Source organism: Haliotis asinina, chromosome 6, assembly GCF_037392515.1.
Source record: "Haliotis asinina isolate JCU_RB_2024 chromosome 6, JCU_Hal_asi_v2, whole genome shotgun sequence".
NCBI classification, from domain to species: Eukaryota; Metazoa; Mollusca; class Gastropoda; order Lepetellida; family Haliotidae; genus Haliotis; species Haliotis asinina.
The window spans coordinates 561,277-585,756 of record NC_090285.1 but is presented as its reverse complement, the minus strand read 5'-3'; the positions used below and the strand labels follow the sequence as shown (position 1 = coordinate 585,756).

Below are 24,480 nucleotides of genomic sequence, written 5' to 3'. Positions count from 1 at the left end.
TGTTATTAGTTTACGGATTCAGATAAATCAAATGTGTGTTTGTATTATCATAGATAATAGACCAGGGGCGTAGCTCCAAAACTTACAAATGATTTTTGCTATGAAAGTTGGGCCAGCCCTCAATAAATAAATGTAAAGCTTTGCAATCTATCGGACTTGTACGAAGCAAATGGCTTGCTACGTGCCTGTAGACATCATATTTTCACATGACATGGTTAAATATCCAGATAAAAAACACACAAATAGGATCAAATTGGATCAGTCACTATACCATCTAGGCATTAGAAAGAAAAACAACAAAAAACAAAACAAAAAAACAAAAAAAAAAACGAAAAAACAAAACAAACATACACTGCTGGGATGCTTTATTACAATCGGACAAGGAATACCAGGCATATTTTCAAATAACAGCAGGTGATGGGTATCCATCCTTCTCAATGTTTAGGGTGAAGAAATTCTGCCAGTGTCTCCATCAAGGTCGAGGGAGCAGGTGCTGCACCGAGTTTCAGCTTTGTTTCGCAACTAGACCGATAGCGAGAAACATTAAATCGTTAATCATCAGTGCCCCTTTAAACAATATACCTTTGTGCAATACTTTGTCAAAAGCTTTTCAAATGTCGCAGAAAACGGCCTTTACGTCTTTTCCATTATCTAAACCTTTGCTATAAAGTCATATAGATATGTCAGTTGATAAACAGTACAGTCTCCTGGCATAAATCCTGATTTGTTGAGACAGCATTGTCACGAAAAAAAGTATAAAACATATTTGAATGCGCATTTTTCAAATATATTTCCATTGCAGCTCGTAAGTGCAGCGGGACTGTAATTATGACATTCATTACTCTACCCTTCATTACTCTACTCTTCATTATTCTACCCTTCTTATGCAAAGGAAATACTGAAACTTCCTTCCATATGGTGGGAAAATGCATTCATGCAATGGTTTATTAAATAAATAGGTAAGGGGCCAGGAAAGTGATTCAGCGGTTAGCTTGATAAACTTACTGCTTATTTTGTCATGGCCACTTACTTTGTTTATGTCAACTGACAAAAGAATATCTGTAACTTTATTTCGCATCAAAACAACATCACTTAATGAGTTTTCATTTACATATTCTATATCTAGTAGTTGTTTGTCTGGGAAGTCAATTTTGACTTACTCAATAAGGTCATCGTTAAGCATGTTTGCCCTCTCGTTTGCGTCCTCACAAATTTAACAGGTTATCATTGTAAGATGTTGGTCACCCTGCGTAGTGGTGTTTATGTATAGTATATCATTACTGCATGCTGGTGTTTATGTATAGTATATCATTACTGCATGCTGGTGTTTATGTATAGTATATCATTACTGCATGCTGGTATTTATGTATAGCATACCATTACTGCATGCTGGTGTTTATGTATAACACACCATTACTGTATGTTGGTGTTTATGTATAGCATACCATTACTGCATGCTGGTGTTTATGTATAACACACCATTACTGTATGTTGGTGTTTATGTATAGCACACCATTACGGCATGTTCGTGTTAATGTATAGTACACCATTGCTGCATGCTGGTGTTTATATATAGGACACCGTTACTGCATGTTGGTGTTTATGCATAGCATTATGTTTACCATTTAGCATTAGTGATGTGCCTGTGCGGTTTATCACAATCAAATGTTGTTAGTCACGTGTATGTTAGTGTTCACAAGTAGTTCACCATTACCCCATACATGTGTAGTGTATCACTGCCAGATATGTTGGTGTTCACATTCTAAGATGTTGGTGGGCACGTCAAGTTTACCATTACCACATGTTTGAGTTCATATGTAATTTATGATGACCGCGCAGTGTTGACCATTCACTGAAGTGCTGTACGTGAAGTGTTGTCTACACATCAACCAAACGTCAAAAGTACGGTCGTAAAGATGACCAAAATATCGTAGCAGAGTGCTTTTATTGGTGCACGATTTAAAAGGGAAAGAATTACTGTTGTTTAACGCACACACAAGTTTGGACAACATTTGTCAGTGTCTATTTCTCAAGCCCCTGACGAAGTCGCAGTTATATTCATACCAATGGACAGGAAGTTAAATATTCTACATTTCCGTGATAATTTTATAGCCGTACGCAGATCCAGGACCACGCGAGCGCAATTCTCGCACAACGTTCACTTTTCAAACCTTACGATAAAGTGCACCTGAAAAACAACAACAAAAAAGAAAACTCGGCATCCAGGGGGGCTTAGGTTGGGTCGGAACAACTTTAGTTCTCAACCTTAACTTAAGGTTAAGCTTAGTTAAGGTTGTTTCGTGCAACGGGGGAGCTAACCTTGGTAAAGGTCTAAGGTTGTAATCTTAGAGATAAGGTTGACCTTAAGAGATAAGGTTGTTTTGAACAACGAAGCACAAGTCAATTAAGAAACAGTATATAGACATACGTGTTGCACTAGATAGCGTACAATATGGTATCTGACTAACTTGAAATTAATTTTCGTATCACCGAGACCACATCTTCCTCTAAGCACTAACACCTGCACGTGTTAGAGAGTGTGTGTATAATGGCGGCGTGTTGAAGTGGACGGTGACCGTGCGTGTCACACGCATGGCACTGCCACCATGCAAATCTCCATGGTCAGCGTGTGGTCAGCACCACAATACATAAACACTGCGACCCCCCGTCCCCGCCCACTTGACACAGCGCGGCCGCTCTCGGTCACCACCTCACTTACTCTGATTAGCTGAAACAGTACCCTCTCGCCTGCCCCTCAGCATGACGTCATTGCTTATGTCACGTGTACACTGACGTCAATGAGGTGAAGACAATGGCACATAATGTCGCGTGTCATGTGCAGATTGTCGTCACTGCTGGGCCATTATGATACTCTTGGATGTGACAGCAGTCAGCGGTGAAGGATTACATGGTGCTTCAGATGGAGGTTTGAAACACTCCCCGGGATGTACGGAGACGACCCGGAGACGTCAAGAGGGACACTTCAATTAACAGGCATCATGAAGTGAACATGAAGGTCGGTGCATTGTGAGTCACTTAGATCAACAAATTAAAGATATTCGGATGACATGAAAAAGCCACAAAATCAAGAACCTACCATCTTGAGACTTTGTCAAGTTACACCTGGTGTTCGTGAAACGGACCAGGGCGTGGCGTGTTCCTCCTTCAGCAACCGTCGTGACTAAGGTCAGGGTACATTTTGTTAAAAAAAACTGGCATTCTATGTGAACGAATAAATGAAATAAATAATACCACCCCAAAAGAAAACGAATCAATGATTGTTCTGAGGAAACATGTTTCACTATGAATTTAGTTAACACGTTAATACGTGTCTTTCCCTCGCAGGAATAATACCTGTAATTAATTATTAGATTTTAGCATACATTGGGACAGGTCCTAGACATGTGAATAATTGTCTAGATCCAACAAGAGGCAGTGGACAACATTCAATACATCTACCTAAAGATCTGTTCACACATTGTTCTCTGTACCAGCATTCACCTGAGCTGAGCAATTATCGTAAAATGCTGAAATTGAAAATATCTGTCAGTGTAACATGTTATCATCTCACTGAGGCATTCAACAGCTGTAGGAATGGTACAACCACCACAAACAAACAGACAGATCCCGCTGCACAACGGAGAGACATGACGCAGGCTTGAGGAACTTTGTAAGCCATGATCCATTTACGAGTACGCTGGCAAATATAAGAATGCTGTTTCAAGGTTAGGTTATAAACGGGAGAGCACGTGTATAGCGTCACATCAACATGGCGTACGCACACAGAAACAATACAAAAGCAGGTTCTATTTGGTGGCGGGTATGTTCTGACTGTCTTACGAGCGTCGACTTGTTAGTGAGAGGCATTCGTCATGTATCGGTGGAAGATACCGGAGTAGGTTGTAACATTTGGAGAACAACCCTGTTCTCACAAGTCCGGGTTACATGCATGACAACGCTACCACACACAGAAGTGGTGTTGGGTTGGATTGTTTGGCATGTGACATTTTCCGACGCAGTGGCTCACCCGGCACAGAACCATGGTCATTTGGAACTGTTTCTCAACCACGGTCTAGATTTTCGAAGCTCTCATATATAAGACTTGTCGCAAGAAGTCAATCCAACATTAAGATAATCTTATATAAATATATAGCGCGATGGCTAGAGCGATTTTCGAAACGCTCGTAAGCCCATCGTAAGGTCAATAAAACCCAAGATCAATTTAATAATCATCTTAAGATTTCTTGAGGTTTACGATCGTTTCGAAAATAGGCTAAGACAAAGACAGATGCGACTACCCCATGTTACGACTATCTTAGCGCTGAGACAGCTTCGTAAATCTAGACCCAGAAAATTAAACAGCCTCACAGAGAGATGTAGCATCTGGTGCACTCAACGTGCAGATGCATTCCATGACAAACTGGGCCTACACGCGACAATGACAGGATCTCTTGTTTCCATAACTTTAAGTCATAAGGCTGAATCACATATATTTCTGTGTACAGCTTTTTTTTTGTAACAACCACTATATCTGTGAAGTAAAACTGACTTTGACATTTTTCTTCGCATCTACTATTCATACGCAGACCCTTGTCACGATGCAATACGACATGCACCAATCAATTACCTGAGCGATGCCATAAAACACCGAGAACTTCCACAGCCCTTCCACACACTAGATTGCAGGTCTGAGATTACATTACACTTTCACAGTGGAAACCGCGGTGGCTGAGAAGATAAAATTGCTGACTTCGTGACTTGTGAGTGCCTGGGAGCATGGGGTTGAATCACTGATGCGACTCAACCCATCACAACTGATAGAATCTCTTCTTTCTAAGAAAGTGTTATCTAAAAATAAAAACGATGTTACATTTGACCACTTTCTAAAATGGTATTGCATATTCATAACTTCCTGGAGGAATTTAGACCAAATGTAGGTACAAGCACATCTCAAGCATCACATCAAGACCAGCATTATCGGAACGGTATTTCGAAGTGATTCCTATCAAAGGTGTGAATTTATGGCTGTCAACTTCTGTACTGTAGGATTAATAAGTTACGCCGTGTAGTCTTCTCCTTCAACATTCCCCTGATGAAGGGGTTAAAATTATACTTCGAAATGTCGTTGTCCTTACATTGAATTCTTACACTTTCTGTTAAGATAGCTATTTTCACATACGCATTGATATTAAGATATCCCGGGAGCGCACGAGTATCCACAACTCACAAATAAGCAACACGACCATGCCGTAGATTGGCTAAAAGGTCCGCTGCAGTAGTTGTAAGTAGCCGTTAGACAACACAGTCTGTGGACCCGTGTGCAACAAGTTTGATTCTGGCGGACTTCTACCTATCTCAGCATAAGATGGTTCTTGCACATTTTCCCGCAGGGGTTTGTGATGCATTTATTGCAGATTTTGCGTTTTGGGGGGTAACATGATGAAAAGTCAAAACAAGCTGACCGATCCTCGAACACGGTACTCGTGATGTCGACCCATTTTAAGAGCACACATCGTGCTCAGGGCCCGCGTCTCCGGGCAATTCCTTACCGCCATACCAGATGTTGACCACAGTCCCGCCCATTCAGGCAGCTACGTGGTCTTAGGCTACATTTCATTACAACCTTGTGCCAAATACTGCAGGACAAGGTCTCACGTAAGGCCGGTCTGTACCGGATCCACTATCTTGCCAAATTTCTATATCGTAGAGTACACTGAAGGAATCATTGCTGTTTGCCTCTCACATTTTATGAGTGCAGGTTCTGCTTGCGCTCCTTTGCTAGGCATGCTGGTGTGTGGCGACGTGGAAATGAATGCCAAGTGAATGTCTGGTTGAGACCTCATGATTTGCTGGAGGATCTGTTCATGATGTCTGGACACGTCCGTTGCCATGCTCCAACACCAGGATAGGTATTTTCGAAATGTGCGTAACCCTATGAACTTCTTAGGCCCTTTCATAACACATTGGCTAGACCAAAGTTAAGAATTCTCAGGGTTAAAAACGTTTGGAGAAATCGAGCTCATGCCATTCAGGCGCCTAAAAACACACAAGCACATTGTATGCACCTCTGCTTATTTCGCTCCAGTTCCCAATTTGTCTATGTTTTCACATTTCAGGGTTACCACTCTAGACTCTTTCAATACCACACGTTTTCCTCCTTATAATGTATCAATATGTAACAGGCAACCGCAAGATCCAGTCAACAGCTTTATTATATGATAAAACAGTATATCTAAAAACATTTCGTAGATGACATAAATTAAATACAGATTGTATAAGTACACCGTGACACATTTTCCATGAATGTGTCTGAAAAAACAGCCTTGCAAGATATCATTTGAGTTATTATGAATTGTCAAAAATGCACTTTTATCAGCTTTTTCATTGAGATCATTTTGATACAAAATAAACTCGGACATTGTTTGTGAAATAACCCAAGTCTGACAAGGTCTTGGATGATGGTCACACATTCAGTTAAAAACCCCACCCATCACCTTAACACGTTCACTTAGAAGAGTTATCTTGACTTCAACCTGTTACCTCCTTTCTCAAAACTTTCAAAGGTGAAAGCTGAAGCCATGATGTGAGCCGGTCACTTCCTTGTACACAGTGTTGTCACGTAGGTTGAGGAGGCTGGACAGTGTCTCTTGGGCTTTGGGGTGCAAGCCACATGCTTCTACTTCCTTGCACGAATCACTCCGAAACAATATACCCCTCAAGTTCAGAGATGCTGTAGCTTCATGAGTGTTGAATGTCAAGGTGAAATCCTCCTCTTGGAGATCCCGCAAGAGGTGAGATACATTCAGCACATGGTGGGGAAGGATGGGCCCGGACATTTCTATCACATGACCTTTCTGGATGTTCCCTGAAGCATCCGTTTGTTTGGCCACTGAGTGCTTCAACTACAGAAAGGAGATGTTAAGAATGGTTCAGCTGGCAAAACGCATCAGTAAGCTCTTATGAACAGAAGTGATAATAGGAGTGTCTTAGTTAAACCACAAGTGATATTATGAGCGCTTCAGCCAATTGACAAGTGCAGACGGTTTCAATAGATGACCTGTGGCATAAGTGGTTCATCAAAATGGCATTTGATATTATCAGCAATTTAGCTATGATATTAGACACACTTCAGATGCATGACAAGTGATCTAACAAAGAGCTTCAGCTAACTGACAAATACTTTAATGAGAAGGAATAATACTTTGAACATGTCAGCAAAATGATATTATGAGCTCTTCAGCTGATGACAGTGAAAGCTCACAAGAACATATATATATTTGATTAACATGCTTAACTCACTTTGTTAGGTTTCAGTGTGGCACCTTTAAATGGTGTGGGAGCTAGGATGGTTGGGGGAACCCCAGCTTGAGGGCCACTGGTGGCAGTGCAGCTCCTGCAGTTGAGGAGAAAGTTAAACATCGCCTGAACGTCAGCACCTTCCACATATACCAGAGACTCGGGTCGGTTGTCAACACGCCGGAAACCTTCACGCTGACTCAAACAGTTAAGGAAATACTATCTACATGCTTCTGTGCTGTTGCAATAATGTAACATATGTAATATTTGGGATTACACTTTCTTAGTAAAGTACAAATTCAAATTCTTTTTTGGTTGAGTCCCATCCCAGATTCAAACCTGTAGCCTCCGAGTCAGGCATCTAATCGCCAGCACACAAAGTCAGCCATCTGACCTGCTCAGCCACCCTGAAGTCTGTGTCTGTGCAGGTTTGTATCTGTGCGAAGTTGCGGTGGCTGAGCAAGCTAGGCGGCTGATTTTGTGTGCCTGCAATTAGGAGCCTGACTCCGGGAGTCCAGGTTCGAATCCTGGAGGGCACTCAACCAAACAAGTATTAGAATTTGTACTTTACTAAGAAAGTGGAATCCCTAATATGACACGTTACATTTGACCACCTTATAAATGGCATTGTGTAATCATGCTGCAACAATGTCTTGAAAACAAACTACAGCAAGGTTATTAGTGTCGCTGGTTCGAGTCTCTTCTTGTCCGAAACAAATCTGATGAGACGGAATTGTCTTAAAAAGCTGTTTATTGTCTGTAACTGTAATTATAACAACATTATCAAATGTTGATATCTGTCTGTATGCGGTCGTCTGAGGCTGACAGATGACAATAAGAAGTCAATTCAAATTGTGCTGACAGGCAATTGATAAAATAATGGTTCATAAGTAAAATAGACAAATTAAATATATTTATAACCACACGTGCTACGCATGGTAGTAGCACATTAGCATGAGAGAAACAGTCACAGATATGGCGCGAGGTCAGTCATCCGTGAAATACAGTGATCTCTCATGATATGAAATATGGACCTTTCACACATTCTCGTACATGCTAAGATAGTGCAATATTCCAGTTAGTAATCGCGATAAGCAGGATACTAGTATTTACATTATACGCAATCACTACGCGGGTTTACTAACTTTGTGATTACATTGCCTGATAGATAGTTAAGTAATACAATTAGGTACAATTATTACACTAGCGACTAAAGGTATTTATAGAATCAACATACAAGGAGAGTACCTTACCTGTAATTATAACAACATTATCAAATGTTGATATCTGTCTGTATGCCGTCGTCTGAGGCTGACAGATGACAATAAGAAGTCAATTCAAATTGTGCTGACGTCACAGGCAAAAGCTCGTGAATTACCTGGGCGTCAGATACAGGTAGCACGTATAACTCCTTATTATTTGCTTGTTGAAAGGCAGAAGAAATAAGAAATACGGGTGTCGGCGACATTAGTTTAATGACTAACTATGAGTGTGTGAATAGTTTGGTAATTGGTTGAGTAGCTCTATCAGTGGGTGAGTAGTTCTGTCAGTGCATGGGTAGCCATTCAGATGGACAGTTGAGTAGTTCTGTGAGTGGGTGAGCAGTTTTATCGGTGGGTGAGTAGATCTATTTGTGGTTCTATCTGTGGGTGAGTAGGTCAGTCAATGGTTCTGTCAGTGCATGAGTAATTCTGTCACAGAATGGGTAGGTGTATCAGTTGGTAAATAGTTAGTCAGTGGATGAGTAGTTCTGTCAGTAGGTGAGTAGGTCTGTCAGTGCATTGGTAGGTGTATCATTTGGCGAGGAGTTCTGACTGTGGATGGGTAAGTCTGTCTGTGCATGATAGTTCTGTCTGTGTGTGAGTAGGTCTGTCAGTGGGTAAGCATTTCTGTTAGTGGATCGGTAGGTATATATCAGTAGGTGAGTAGTTCTGCCAGTAGGTGAGTAGGTCTGTCAGTGCATGCGTAGGTATATCATTTGACGAGTAGTTCTGACTGTGGATGGGTAAGTCTGTCTGTGCATGGTAGTTCTGTCTGTGCATGGTAGTTCTGTCAGTGGGTGAGTAGGTCTGCCAGTGTGCGAGTAGGTCTGTCAGCAAGTGAGTCGTTCTGTCAGTGGGTGAGTTGGTCTGTCAGTGGGTGAGTGGGCTTGGGAAGGATACAGTTGGACCTTTTTGGGGTCGAGTGAGGGGAAGCTCTTCTTGTCCAGGCCCATGCTCTCCAGCCACACAGACGCCCCTTCATCATTGTCAATCAGATGATCATCATCATCTTCGTCATGGTAGCTGCAAGGTGTCCTGTGTAATAAACACAAGGATTTGTACTGCTGTCACACAGACACAATGGCCTACTGTTATAAAATAGACACAAGGAGCTACTTTTATATAACTGACAAAGGACCTATTGTTATAACAGAAACAATGACCTAAAAATATAAACAAAATCATGGAGGTACTCGTCATGTAAATCCCACATGTCCAGACCACCCACTTGCCATGTAAATGCCCCATTAATGAACATTAAGACTGCTTACCTACTGCTGCAACACAGACACAACAACCTACCTATGAGGACTCGGTGTGTGATCTGTCTCTGAAGTGGCTGCAGGGTAGGTGTACTTGTCAGATTGGACAGTGGAGATTGTCTCTGGGGACAACTCTAGCTTCTTTCCCTCCAAGTTGGGCATCCGGAAACTGATTCCTAATTGTATGTGGCAGAGAAAAGATTGAGTCTGGGTTCCTAAGAAGAACAGTTTCTAACAATTTAGACAACTCTGGTCATAGCACTGAACAATTAACACCTACACCCATAGAAACACAGAGTTGTACATACACACAAATCAGCTGAGTAGTGATGGATTATCACCTTCAGCACAGACTTGTACAGATACTCAGACCTGTACAGACACAGAGACATGTACAGACACTCTGACCTGTTCAGACACACAGATCTGTACACAGACAGACAGACCAGCTGAGTGGTGATACATGTATCACATCCTGCACTAGACATACAGACTTGTACTACACAAACATGATGTCTTTGAAGTTTCACACTTTACTGAAATAAAATGTTCTGTACTATGAAGTTACATCTGAGGTAATGAATTTTGCTGTATAAACACTGGTATGTCCCTTATAACAGTGGAAGTCTAATGTTCCTGGTTTACGAGAACCATTCACTTCAAACTGCAGCATAACTGAACAACTTGTCAACAACTTACCGTCTTGCTTGAAGGCTTCCCTGAGACCACGCGTTGTCGGCGTGAGACAAGCGTTGATATTAGTCTGACTGTTGACACCCATAGCACGGAACAATACGGTGAACTGATGAGTGCACAGATAGAAGTACGGACATTTCCCAGCCCGCAGCAAGTGGAACACTGACGTCAAGCTTTCAGTCCTAAAAGCATACAAACAAGCTCTAAAGAAGCTATCAAATATATAAATAAATATGTAATCAGACTGTTTCAATAATATATTAGAAAGGTAAGACAAGAAATAAGTGAATGATAGTCTTTGCTCTGTGCTCATTGGCATCCATAACAATTATCCAGTGGCTCAAATAACATGAACAACTGATGATGTATTGTTTCAAACGGAGCCCTCATTTGGCACGGTTGTCACCTCTGAATGGGAACATTCAACAGAAAGTATCACCATCTCATGGATATTCTTATAAAAGTTCCTCTGGAATGAAGTAAATTCAAAACACAAAAGTTTTCCTCATTTTTCTGTGGACTGGACATGCATCCTTCAGATGTGTATCCTAGTCAGGCTGATTTGAAGCTTCTCAATCTCAAACAAGTCTAAGTCAAAGAAATTCATCAGGGACCTATTTTAGTTGGTGAAAAACTCCAAACATGTTTGCATTATGCCTTACATCTCAAACCGTGCAGTTTCCACTAGTGGTGTTCTGATAAATTGAAATAATCGAAGATTGTCACAATGACCAAACCAAGCAGTTGATCAAATTTTCTCATATTCCAACACAAACGATGCTGTAACTACTGTTTTACTCTTTGAAACACTTGACAATTGAACATATGTTCGAACTTGTCAGGGCCTGAAAACTTGTTTAATTCTAAACAAATTCACTTCAGTAACTAATAAATCATCTTTGAATAGTTCTTGAAGACACCAGGAAGTTTATGTATATGAACTCAAAGTTGATGCGCTGTGTACTATTTAGTATTACTATTTATCATCTATTTAAAGTAGCACATTGCATCATGATATACATATCTGTAAAAACAACCTAAATTGGAAAATTGGAAAAACAATGCTAACTAGTTTTCTTTGATGAATGTTCGTCGGTAATGACACAGTCATCAGTTGTGAGATTTCAGACAAGTCCCAACACTAGTTTCCACATGGGGGAGCAGATCTGTCAAGCTGCTTCTGCAGTTTTTGTGAGGTTCAACATCCTCAAACAGCTAATGACTCACACTTGACATGAAGGACGAACTTGTTAAATTCAAGTAGAATTTTGTGAGAAGCAATTGTAAGACACCATTTCTTGGATCAATCATGTAATGTTCCAATTTCACCTGTCCTTTCAAAGGAATTGTGGAAAATGGTAACTTAATGGATACCTTTCAGTCAGGTGACCTGTGAAAAATGTAATTTTTTTATATTAAATTGCTATTTCATACTTATTCTGACCAATGCTGTATTGTTTATCTCCCTTTTCCTTTCAACAGTTACATGGAAACTTGAATCCCATCGGAAGCCCCACTTTCTCGCCCAAACTACCTCACATGACCTGAGCCGAACTCTTCTCACTCTCTACTGAATATGCCCACACCAGGACCTGCAGTGAAGCCTGTAGTACTGAAAGGGTACAGCTGGGTGGGGCCTTCAGATAATGAGTCAGGATAAAAATAGAATATCAACGTCATCATAAAAATTACATATTTTCCCTTATCCTGACTCATGCTACATTGCTTACCAAATCCAACGGAATAGGTGGTGGGCCAACCACCTAAAGGGATTCACTGTGGCTGTTAGATCGAGATAGCGCCCGATTGTATACCAACTGGGAACTCTTTTCACAACTTCTACTACAGCCAAAACATCCTGATAACAGTCGGGAGACCACCTTTTCTTCTTAGTACATGAAAGAAAAAATTGTTTAGATTCCCTGGATTTTAGATGAACTAGTATACCTCCATGTCTAGTTATCTGGAACGATCCATATGTTAAGGTAAGAACACTAACTGAAAATGAATTGCAACCTATACTTAAGGTAAGGGCTATTACCGATGGCAGGAATCATGAATCGTTGTGCTTCTACAAAGGGCATAAACTGGTGGATACTGTATACATCTTCTGCAGTGACATCGCAAAGATAAAGGTTGGCAAACACTTTGTCAGACTTACAGAAGCAGGCATTCATTGAGGATGATAAAGAGCAATTCCCATGTAGGGCGAGCACTATAATTTTGTGTGGTTTCGGGCAGATCCATCCCTGCTACACTGTAGGCTTATAAGATGACAGCTCTGATCCAAAACGAGATCGTTGTTTGCGAGAGTTCAATACTGTATTTGTGGGAGGGTGATAGTGAGATGACAAGACACTTGACTTCCTCCTCTATGTAGCAGTCAGTTCTAAGCACAGTGGAAGCTCTCAATGTTGGCACAAGAATTTGGTCCTGGCAGAAGCTAGTTACTTTATGATCATTTGCATGCCTTCTAATCTGGCGCCAGCCTATTCTGTACTTCGGCACAATAAAGACTGCCCAATTGACCGTCTGTACGGTAGTTGACGTTCACCAAACCGGCATCCGCTATCCTGGCTCTCCTGTTGATTGGTTGAAAATGTATTAACACAGTGAATTACTGTTAAGTATGGTGGTTAAGCATAAGTAGGCAAGGTAATTTGGTGTCACATGGCAAATTAAATAGACTGGCATCTCCCAATGTGTCAGTCACTTGCTGTGTCAAGATGGCTTTGAAGATTAGCAGAATGTGTACTACTCCCACACGATCAAACTTTGGAGACTGTCACTGAGAACATCGCCCTTGAAATGAAATCAAAGACGCAGCAAGCTAACCTTACTGTCTTATACATGTCATAAATTATATATATGTACTCTTGTGTTGTATTTTTTAATGTTATCTTTTTGATGAATACAGAAAAAAATGATTATCAACACATTGTTCAGTTGTATTTTACGGCACAACAAATATCATTCTCAGGTTGAAAATGGAAAAGTTCGCTAAACCGGCATGCTTGCTTTAGTGGCATACTTTGCCGGTAGTAACACAGGCATACTTTGCCGGTAGTAATGCTGGCCAGTTTAAAGGGCTTCCACTGTTGATCTTCAAGGTTCTGATTGGGCGCAGGGACAGGTCTTGTGTATCATCTGGTCCGATGATTGTAGACAATACCGGAATGTGGAATTGGAAGCTGATTCTTCTCTATAAAATTCCATCAAAGTCCCAGGTGGACTGCAGCATGTTCTCCAGAGTCAAATCTGGTTCGTTCTTTGTCAAGGCATGTATCTCTAACATCTGTATAGCTGTAGCAAGGCTGAGGAACTCTAAATTCCCTGAGATCTGCCACCCCATGATGATGGATACTTCTTGTCCCTGGCCTTTAGTATTCCTGCAAATCTGGACTGGAACAGATTATGTTTAGTAGTCTGCTTGAACATGTTGTTTATGGTCTCTATGGCCTTGATCAGTATCTTGTCCTTGCAGTCCAGGGAAACCACTCATGACATCTGCTGAATGTCAGTGTCGAATAGTGTTGGTGTTGCCAGGGGCTTGTGTAGGAGAGGCTTTTGTAAGGATTTTGTAAGATGGCACAGGACCAAACCAGACCACAAAATGCCTTTCTAGTAGTTGTGTCGAGTTGTCGACTTCGTAGAGGGCTTTATGAACTGTTCAACAGCATGTCTAGAGCCAGATGACTGCTTGGGAAGGTGTTTGCAAACCCTGTTGGAAAAGTTGAGGGTTACTGCTGGGTTGGTGTCACAGTCAGCGATGATATTGGCAGGCCACCAGCAATCAAAGCTAGTATCTAAGCATCAGTACAAATGAACGAATCCGGATCTGCCAGGATGTTGTTGTTCGATGCCAGGGCTTCATCCTTGATGGAGTCTTTGAGGCATACTGTAGAGGTGTAGATTAGTTGAGGGACGCAGGAGTAGACGCAGAAGTGAAGACTCACAATGATCTGCAGTTTAAGAACTGGTGATTGAGTAGGTAGATCATCAAGTTCGTTATCAGACATGAGATTGTCCACAAATGAGTGAACTCAGACAGGAGGCTTCGATGAATTTGAAGGTCTTGAAGGCTGTAAAGGCTGTGATGACGATAATGGCATAATGGCTTTGATGAAAATTCTGATTAATGTGGACAATATATACAAGGTGAGGCAAGAGAACATGATGTGTTAACACAAGGAGAACACACAGGGCGTGGATCAGCCGTTGAGATGTGTAACCTGCATTGATTATATGCCACCAAGAAGAAACAGTCACTTGAAATGGCGTCAGAAAACCTGAGAAATTAGCTGTAATTTAAGCAAATAAATACATCATTGTGATAATAGAAGGTCCTAATAAACAATTTGCAGGCTTAATTTGATATTCTTGGCAAAAGAATAAAAGATATAAGCTGTAAAAGAAACCGCTGAAACAGTCAAAATGGGTGAAGAAAGGGGAAAGTGAGAAGAGCTTGGTTCAGGTCCTGTAAGACAGTTTTGGCCTCCAGTGGGTGAGTGAATTTTGACTGTTCTTCAGAACAAAAAGCTTTAAGTTTCCATGTAAGCACCAAAAGGGAAGGGAGGTCAGGATAAGGAAAAATTATTCACTATAATTATTTGTATGTTTGCATATCTCAGTGTGGATTGGCAGGCAGTGATCAGCTATTGTGACATGCAGTATCTTACCAGTCTCTGTGCAGGGCAAGTGTTGCTTCTTCATTGGATCCAACAATACTGACATTGCTAAAAAAAAAAAAAAAAAAAAATGTACACGCTACCTTCTTAAACAAGTAGGCTAGTACTCTTTCCACTGTAGCAATACAATGCTAGCAATGGGAACTCATGAGCAACATTTCAGTTCTGCTAAAAAAAAAGAATGATTATAAATGCACACACAAGGAATATTGCTTTAAAATATTACAGCCATATCATTGACATGTTACAGTCAATCTGCAAAATCAGTCATCTCGCGTAATGCCTAAACAATTTACGCATTTCGTGTAATGACTGATTGTGGTTAGGCATTTTGTGAAACATTACAGTTTTCAGACATTACGTGAAATGACTGAAATTCGGGGTAAGGCATTACGTGAAATGACTAACAACAATACTCTATTCGATTACAGACCATACATGTTACATTGCATTCATTTGCACTTACAACTCAAATTGTGAAGCTGGATAAAGCATATACAACTCAAATCTGGTGAAACTGTAGGCTTTGTCATCATGCATACTTTATATCATTTAGTTTTACAGTTCAAACTATTATGAGAGCGGCTTGAACACTCGACTTTATTTTTGAAGCACTTACAGCGGTTGGTTTGACATTTTTAATGCCCCAAGCAATTACTGTGAACGAAGCCCTGTCCACCTGAGCTAGACTCCACGTTCACGACTTGTCTCAAGCTGATGGTCTTCGTTTGGTTGACATCTTGCTCTGTCAGCAGAGTTTGTAGCCAGACATTGAACTGATTACGTGAATATTTTCCCTTGAGAACCCCTTCTTTCACGCAGAAGTCGCTTTCATTCCTGTCCAACACAATCCTGAGAATATTCCTTGGGTCTCCTCTTCCCCTATCGACAAGAGGAACAGGCACAGCGACGTTGTCACCCACTTTTCCGGAGTGAATGTTGATGTGTCGCTGATCAAGGTCCCCCATCACCGTATCCTGCTGGACACTCACAGGTTCTCCTTCTGATTGCTCTTCGATAGTTTCGGTCGTTTCTCCCTTACCCTCTGGTTTGGACTTTCCTCGCTGGACTCATAACGACTCGCGCCTGTGTCTGGTAGGGTACCTTTAAGTTGCAGTCCTTTATCTTGGAGGTCTGGTGTTGCTGCTGTTTGGTGGTCATCGTCCTCGCATGATGATTGCACTGAAGTCGAAGTCTGAGGTATGTTCAGAGCAAGTAGTTCCTCTTCGCTTTGCAGACGACCGAGTATCTCAGTTGGCAACGTGGATGAAGATAGGCCAGCCTTCGCGTCACAGCCAAACATGGCCATGTAGGGTTAACGTTGAATCCCAGCGTGTAGACTGGAATTCTTTTGAAACTGCACAAATTTTAATCCAATAGTCCAATAGTCGTTCGTTTTGTTATCTCCCATCCATGCAACTAACATATCCTTTATGTCTCCATTGGCTCTTTCGACCAAGTCTAGGCTCAGTGGATGCACAGAAGTTATCACCTCCGCTGTGAACTCACTTCCGTTGTCACTTTGTAAGATTGAAGGCACGCCGAAAAGAAGAAAAATATCCAATAACTGCTGTGCCACTGAGGCTGCTTTCTTACAAATCAGGGGCCGCAACACCACAAACTTGGTCAGGTGATCCTGGTAGACCATTATCCACTTGAGAGAATTTTGGGCCATTGACTGCTTGTCAATCAAGTCCACCTGACCCCGCGATGCGAATTCTCTGGTCAGAATCGGCCTCACAACCACACCTTTCGTCCTGGGTCGTTTCCTATTTTCCTGACATTCTTCGCAAAACGACTTAAACAATTCAAGTGCTTCTCACGTGATGTTCGTATACTGTTTGTTGATTTCTTTGGTCATCCGGTCACGGCCACCATGCCCGGTGGCCAGATGTACTCGCTTGAGCACTTCAAAGGTGTCTTCTTGAATCTAGCTGTCATTGAGTCGAGCTCTTTGAGTTGAGCTGTCGAGGTAGTTTGCGAGATTACACGGATTGCCTGAAGCTTTAAGCAATCTGTGTAATCAACTATCACAAAACTCAGTCATTTCACGTAATGACTGAGCGAATTCAGTCATTTCACGAAATGCCTAAACGCATCCGGCATTACGCGAAATGCCTGAATAGTTTAGGCATTACGTGAAATGACTGATTTCACAGATTGACTGTAGCAGATACGGAGTCAGCTTGTGTGAAGAAAGCACTGACTCAGCAGATCCTAACTGGCCCATTTGGGGTGACAGAGTGGCTCCTCCTGCAGCCTACCTGATCTTCTGTTCTGCTACAATGCGTGGGAAGGGCTTGATCCAGGGTATGTTGGGATGCACCCAGTACAGACAGCAGCTGTGAAAAGCTGAGGTGCGATCAGCATCACTCTGCCACTGCCAACAAACAACACTACAGATTAATAACAGTTAACACCCAGTTATTTCATTGTTAGTCTGTGATTATGGGGAGGCAAGTGCTGTACTTTCAAGATCTCAGTTAAAACACTTGAAACTGAAGAAAATAAATATATAGGAAGTATAACAGACTTATACTGATGACAGATACTGTCATCTCATCGTAATACAGATTACATTTAACAGAGGACCTGTTATTGTATTTCTTCTGGGAGAAATGTTCCAAGTGTCCTCATCACTGTTTCCTGTTGGCAACTGATTCCAGAAGGACAGGATAACAGAAGGCGATGCCTGCAGGGCAGCTTAACATTCTATTACCAGGGGGTACCTACCAGGCAGGTTAACAGTGTACTGTTACAGAGGGATACCTACAAAGCATGTTAACAGTGTACTATTACAGAGGGATACCTACAAGGCAGGTTAACAATGTACTATTACAGAGGGATACCTACAAAGCATGTTAACAGTGTACTACTACAAAGGGATACCCACAAGGCAGGTTAAAGGGGCACTGATGCGGAGCGAAAAATGTTTCTTGCAAACGGTCTAATTACGAAACCAAACTGCAAATGGGTCAGTGCCCGCTCCCTCGACCGTGACGGACAAAGGGACTGGGCTCCTGTCCATATTAGCAGAATTATCTTCGCCAAACAGTCAGGAGGCCGGATGCCCATCATATGCCATTATTTAAAAATATCCATGGTATTCCTTGTCTGATCGTAACAAAATATCCCAGCAGTGCATTTTTTTCGGATGCTTGGATGGTATATACAGTGGCTGATCCAATTTAATCCTATTAACATCCTAATCCTAACATATGATGCCTACAGGCACGTAGCAAGCCATTTCAGTCCGAAAGATTGCAAAGCTTTATATTTAGACAGATTTGAGTGTTGGTCCAGCTGTGATGGCAAATATCACACGTAAATTTGGGTAGCTATGGCAGCTACCCTGGTTTATTATTTATGATAATAAAAACACACAGTTGATTTATTTGAATTCGTAAACTAAAAACGATGACTTTGCCTTTGGTAGAGAAATCTGAAAATCTTCTTACGTGAAAACCCCCAACTTATTACACCTATTTACCAAAGTACACAGCAAATGCCTGTATGTATTTCTTATATAACGAAGTTCCGTTGGTATCCTAAAAAGCGTTTTGGCCCATAAGTGTTTTCAGGCTGCATGCGACACAGAAATTACATCTTCCTTGCTGTAACTCGCGTTTGATGGTGTAAACCTACACGTGTTATTTGTCATCATTCTCTGGATGGTCAGTTAATGAATTTATAACAGGTATAATTAGTGGTAACACCACCCAGGTTACTCAACAAAGGTTCCCATTTGGCATTTCTCCTGTCTGGAGTAAATACTCAACATTATAAATTAAGCCCTGTAATGGCAAGTGTATTGTATGTTATGTAATATGTACATGTAAGTGATGCATGAGGGTTTATCTGCTAAGCTACAAAAACAAACATCGATCAAAGGATTAACCGATAACACACCGACTGATTAATTACTTTTATCTTCTACAGCGGTGTGTGTAGATGTACTAATCTGTACTGACTACATCCTGTCGTAAAGTGCGAGTGTAAAAACAACATCCTCCCTTCAAAGAATTAGCCACCATTGCGTTGATTGATTGAATGCTCATTATTGGTTAACTAAATTACTTAGAATGGCTGACATCATACAATTAGTTGCAAGGTGTGCTATCTTAGGTGACCAATGAGAGGTTTATCAGGTTTTCACCAATGTGAAAGACGTGAAACGATGTGTTACTTTTTCGCAAATTAGACTGTTGTAAGACACACGACATAGAGCAAGGTTATTTACCAGCTGCAGATGAATGGAATATCGTTCTTTTATGTGGATATTGATGGATACATTTCTGAACAAGGTAGTAGCCTGACATTGTTGCTATGAAATTAGTCTGTTTTACGTTCATTTGTTGCATTTTGTTTGAATTTATTTGTTGTAGCATTCAGCAGAATCTATATGACAGAAAACACATACTAGATCGCGTATGTGTGTGAATTAGGATCTACATTGGCAATCTATACAATGCATAAATGTTGTTGTCATGTTAGAAATTTACTATAAGTATAAGCAGACCGTGTGTTCTTTTAGTAATTTTCAAAATCATACAAATATGACAATAAACTAATTAGGGTTATGAGACAAAATACAGAGACGAACATTGGCTTCGTTATTTTCCTGTCCTAATAGGTTTTTTTTACCATTTCTACCACTGGCAGATGATTAACCTTCAAAGTGTTTCATTTGTTTTCATAATACATTTGTAATGAAGTAAAAATGACTTCACCTCAGGTGATCTGTCTATAATTAAACTCTCAATTGCGCATACGGACTGCGCAGCAGAGGTCACGAACAAGTCACGAATCCTGGGATATCATCCGGGTATTCACGGGAGAAAAACAATAACAAAAGTTTACACCAGTCCACGGATACTGCTCCGCATCAGTGCCCCTTTAACAATGTACTGTTACAGAGGGATACCTACAAAGCAGGTTAACAGTGTACTATTACAGAGGGATACCTACAAGGCAGATTAACAGTGTACTATTACAGAGGGATACTTACAAGAGTAGATTAACAGTGCACTATTAGAAAGCGATACCAACAAGGCAGGTTAACAATGTACTATTACAGAGGGATACCTACAAGGCAAATTAACAGTGTACTATTACAGAGGGATACTTACAAGAGTAGATTAACAGTGTACTATTAAAAAGCCATACGTACAAGGCAGGTTAACAATGTACTATTACAGAGGGATACCAACAAGGCAGGTTAACAATGTAGTATTATAAAGGGATACCTACATGACAGGTTAACATTCTACTATTGCAAGGCAGGTTAACAGTGTACTATTACAGAGGGATACGTACAAGGCAGGTTAACAGTGGGAAATGACTGCAAAGGCAGTATGTTATTAGCAGGAGATCCCTAGAGGGCAGCGTAACAATGTCATATTAGTGGGAGATCTCTGCAGGGCTGGTAAACAGTGTGCTATTAGCAAGAGATGCAAGGTTGGTTCACAGTTTTACCAGAAATTGATGCAGGGAAGGTGTTGATGAAGTACCTGTTGCTGCCCCTGGACATGTTGGCTGAGAGCCTGTGCCTCCTCACTCATCTTCAGTTGGGCACACCATGCCAGAGATGCCTCCGACACAATCCTCATCTTCACCTTCAAGCTCCAGTCTAGTGGCAGGTGCTTGTGCCACTGTACCCTGGGGTGTGGAGAGTTCGTCTTCAAAGTGGGCTGGTCAGCAGCTAACTCTGACAACTCACTGTCATGCAGTTGCTCATTCCTATTGACCGCATGTGCCTGAAAAATATTAATATTCAACAAAATCATGATTTAACAAGATCAGTCTACTTATTTTCTGATGGACTCCACACACAATCAAGGCCATGGTTAAAGCATTGCTACAAAGTCTGTGCCATTATCTTTCCCACCAAATATCTCATGAGTTCTGAATTATCTGTGTATCTGTTGTAAAAGCATCACCAAAAACTATTTAATTGACAGATGCTGCCGAAATACAACAACACACCAACTGTCAAACAGTATAAATGCAGATACAAACAACTGCTTTGAGAGGCATTTTAGACAGATGTAGCAATGCACATGATAAATGGACTGTTATTATCATTATAATATGTTGAAATTGGGTACATGATATTTTACCTCCTGTATTTGAAAATTTCAACATTAAAGTGTATAATTATTTTTATGAATACATATCCTATCTCATAGTGAATACTCTCTCTCCCATGTATTTACAGTTGAGTGCAATCAAAGTTTTTGGTACCTCTTGTACCAATTATCCGAGTATGCCCCACTGCACTCTTTGTTAGACATTATGATGCATGCAGCACACAAAATCCTAGGGAGTGGGCGTTCCCAAGTTATTGTGGTTTTCTGCTGCAACTATTGTTCAAGACATGAGGACAAAGCTGCAACATATTTCCACATCTTGACCCAATGTATCAGAAACTGCCTCTGCATTAAAGACTTGACACTCTAATCTGGACAATCCCTGCTTTGAAACTATATCACAGTTCATGCACATAGTTGAAACAGAACAGAGCACAAGCTAGTCAGGGACGTGAATGGCAACTAGGAGCCTGAACGCATCAAAATCCACGGATATGATTGCCTGTGAGAGTAGAGGTCAGTATGCTTGAGTGTTCTCCTTTCTGCATCAAAGTACAAGACTGTCCTCCTAGTGTACGATGAAGTTGTTCAATGATGACTATATTACAACACAAGTAGATGAAAATGAGGACCAAAGGATAAAACTGGTGCAGACCTTGTATATCAGTCACTGAGATGTCTCGTAGGTAGTGGGAAGCAAAGACAGTCTCAGATTTCAAAAACACCCATCCATGATTGACAGTAGTAAACAGTTCCCGTGGAGAGCCATAGTGGAAGGTCAGGCCCGAGTTTCATGAAGGTTTGATATAGCTTGAGATGGAAGACCACTGAAGGTGTAGGCTTGCTGGAAAGTTGAGCGTATCAAAAGGCCAAGATGGTACAGGAGACTTCCTGATGATGCTATAAATAACGGATGAAGAGATGTTTGCACTGTCTGAAACAGTCTTGTGAAGTAGCAATGTATATTCTCAAGGCTCTCTCTGGGCAAAGAAATAGGTCTTCGGTGTGATCCCGTCAGAGTGTGGTGGACAATGGTGACATATATACATATACACTTTTATATGTACATGGGAATGGGAGATGAAATATGGTTCAGTTAAGAAGAAAAACAAGTAAACTTATAAGGCATTACAGGTCGTGTAGAGTCCTTTAACAACAGCTTGTGTGTACAGCTAAGCCTGATCATCAGTGAGCAGTACTTGGGGATGGCAGGCTGCACACCAGTTTCAGATCAGTCTTGTGTAGTTCCACACTCAGCTCCACTGGCCCATGTTGATAATGTCACACCAAAGTTGGTCTCTGCAGCCAGCACATGCTTCACATAATATAAGGACATGGATCAGAATACCTGTACACACAAGGGTTAAAATCTCTGTTTGGACAATAATTTTCAAAAATAAGAATATATTTTTTTACAAATTTATATTGTTTTCATGTTTCATGATTAGCTAATACTTCAGATATGAACAAAATCGGTGTAGAAATGAACTTTTTTTTAAAGGTCACATGCAACGTAGAACACAATTTTGCAGATTCTGGTACCTTTCGGTATGCACTTACCGAAACAAATAATAAAAAATGCCAATTCAACCTATAAAGTTGAAAAAAAAACCGTGATGAAAAAAAAGGACGCAAAATCGGAGTTTAAACGTTTCACTAAATTCCCCCCAGGGGTGGGAGGAAAACTGGTTTCAACAGCTGTGCTGGGCTGCGTCCATAACGCATGCACAGTGGATAGGCTCGTGGAGCTTGAAACAGTATGCATGCCCAGTGTCTGAGGTTTTGAGCAGTAGTTTAATGTTAGTTGTGTACACAAACAAGTAAATTATCTACTCGTTACGTAAAACAACTCTGGTTTATTCACACCTGTATGTCTGCCTGCCTATCTGCTAAAGACAACATGCAGTACACAGCTTCAATCACTGACCACGTGCAATTTGAACTTAACACCTATCAGACTATACGACATAAAGAAAATAAGTCGATTTATGACTCGTGCACCCGAGTCCCGTCTCTGTCACATTATGCAATTAGGCAGGTGTGATACACATGACATGTTTTTATGTCTGTGGGTTGCAAACAAACTACATTCATTTTTTTCGGTTGACTGGATTTGACGGAAACTGGTGCAAACTCTTGTCAGTTTCAAGTCCTGCTTTAATTTGTACTAGGACGAATGACAGATTCCAGCCACGCAGTAGTTTACCATCTCTACTGACATGATTTTTTATTGGATCGAGCGCAAATTCAGAGAACATGTATTTCCAAAACCCAACATCTCTATATACATTCTTCATGGATAACGACTTCTTTTAGTGTATATGATTTTTTTTGACAACAGTATATGAATCCATACTGAAATGACGCATCAAGTACACAAAAAGAAGTTGTTATCCATAAAGAATCTTACTTTCTTGTGACTTGCTATACTTCTAAAATGCCCATCAAACAGATCATCTTTCTGTACACACAATGTACCCTCAGCATATCAGCAAAAGAAACAGCCAATCGGAAGCCGTCGTTTCACTTGAGTGCACATCCACCCGCTATGATTGGGTTTGGTCCCCCGAGGGCTTCATTTCGGGGGAAGTAAGCCAAAGTACAAAATACTGCACTTTTGAATCGCGATTGTACGCTTATAATTTTGTTTATTTGTTTATTCAAAAGCAGCAATGTATATTATATGTCATGAATAAGTGATAAATGTGTTTTAATTATGTTTGATATTTTTGTTGCATGTGACCTTTAGAAATTCTACCGCTACACTCATTACATAAAATACACAAGGGGTGATACTCATGATCCTAGAAATCTGAGTGAAAACTGGACAGCCAGACTATTTTAAGGCGTAGTTCAATCAAACCATACGGTTTTCATAAAGCGTTATGTTCAGCATGTAGCTCAATTCCTTTACCTTTGTGCTCATTACAGGTAAATCTTTAGGTATAATGTAAACAATAACAAAGTCCCTTTTTTCAACATTGATATTTATGATGATATTTCCTGTCAGCTGGCTATTGTCTTGAATTCGTACATACAAAAATAGCATCTGTCAATGACTACACTGATTGAAGATGGTTAGCATCTTTATCCTAGCAAATTTAATTTATTTCCTTTTGCATGCTGGGAATAAACTGAAATGGTTGTTATCACACTATACAATTAATAAATAGATCTGATACATTTG

The 24,480-nt window shown here is 40.7% G+C and overlaps 1 protein-coding gene across 1 annotated transcript in view; it reads right to left on the bottom strand.

Moving 5' to 3' along the window:
* Positions 1 to 6,194: 6,194 nt before the first annotated feature.
* Positions 6,195 to 24,480, bottom strand: part of LOC137286496 (protein downstream neighbor of son homolog) — a 45,776-nt gene continuing 27,490 nt past the window's right edge. Inside the window, exons 3-10 of the mRNA XM_067818398.1 lie at positions 20,715 to 20,960; positions 17,469 to 17,584; positions 15,196 to 15,252; positions 10,520 to 10,698; positions 9,861 to 9,996; positions 9,459 to 9,593; positions 7,300 to 7,495; positions 6,195 to 6,902 (exon numbers count right to left, since the gene is read on the bottom strand). Of these exons, the coding sequence (XP_067674499.1) occupies positions 6,558 to 6,902; positions 7,300 to 7,495; positions 9,459 to 9,593; positions 9,861 to 9,996; positions 10,520 to 10,698; positions 15,196 to 15,252; positions 17,469 to 17,584; positions 20,715 to 20,960 (1,410 nt within the window). The 3' untranslated portion in view covers positions 6,195 to 6,557. The remainder of the gene's footprint in view (positions 6,903 to 7,299; positions 7,496 to 9,458; positions 9,594 to 9,860; positions 9,997 to 10,519; positions 10,699 to 15,195; positions 15,253 to 17,468; positions 17,585 to 20,714; positions 20,961 to 24,480) is intronic.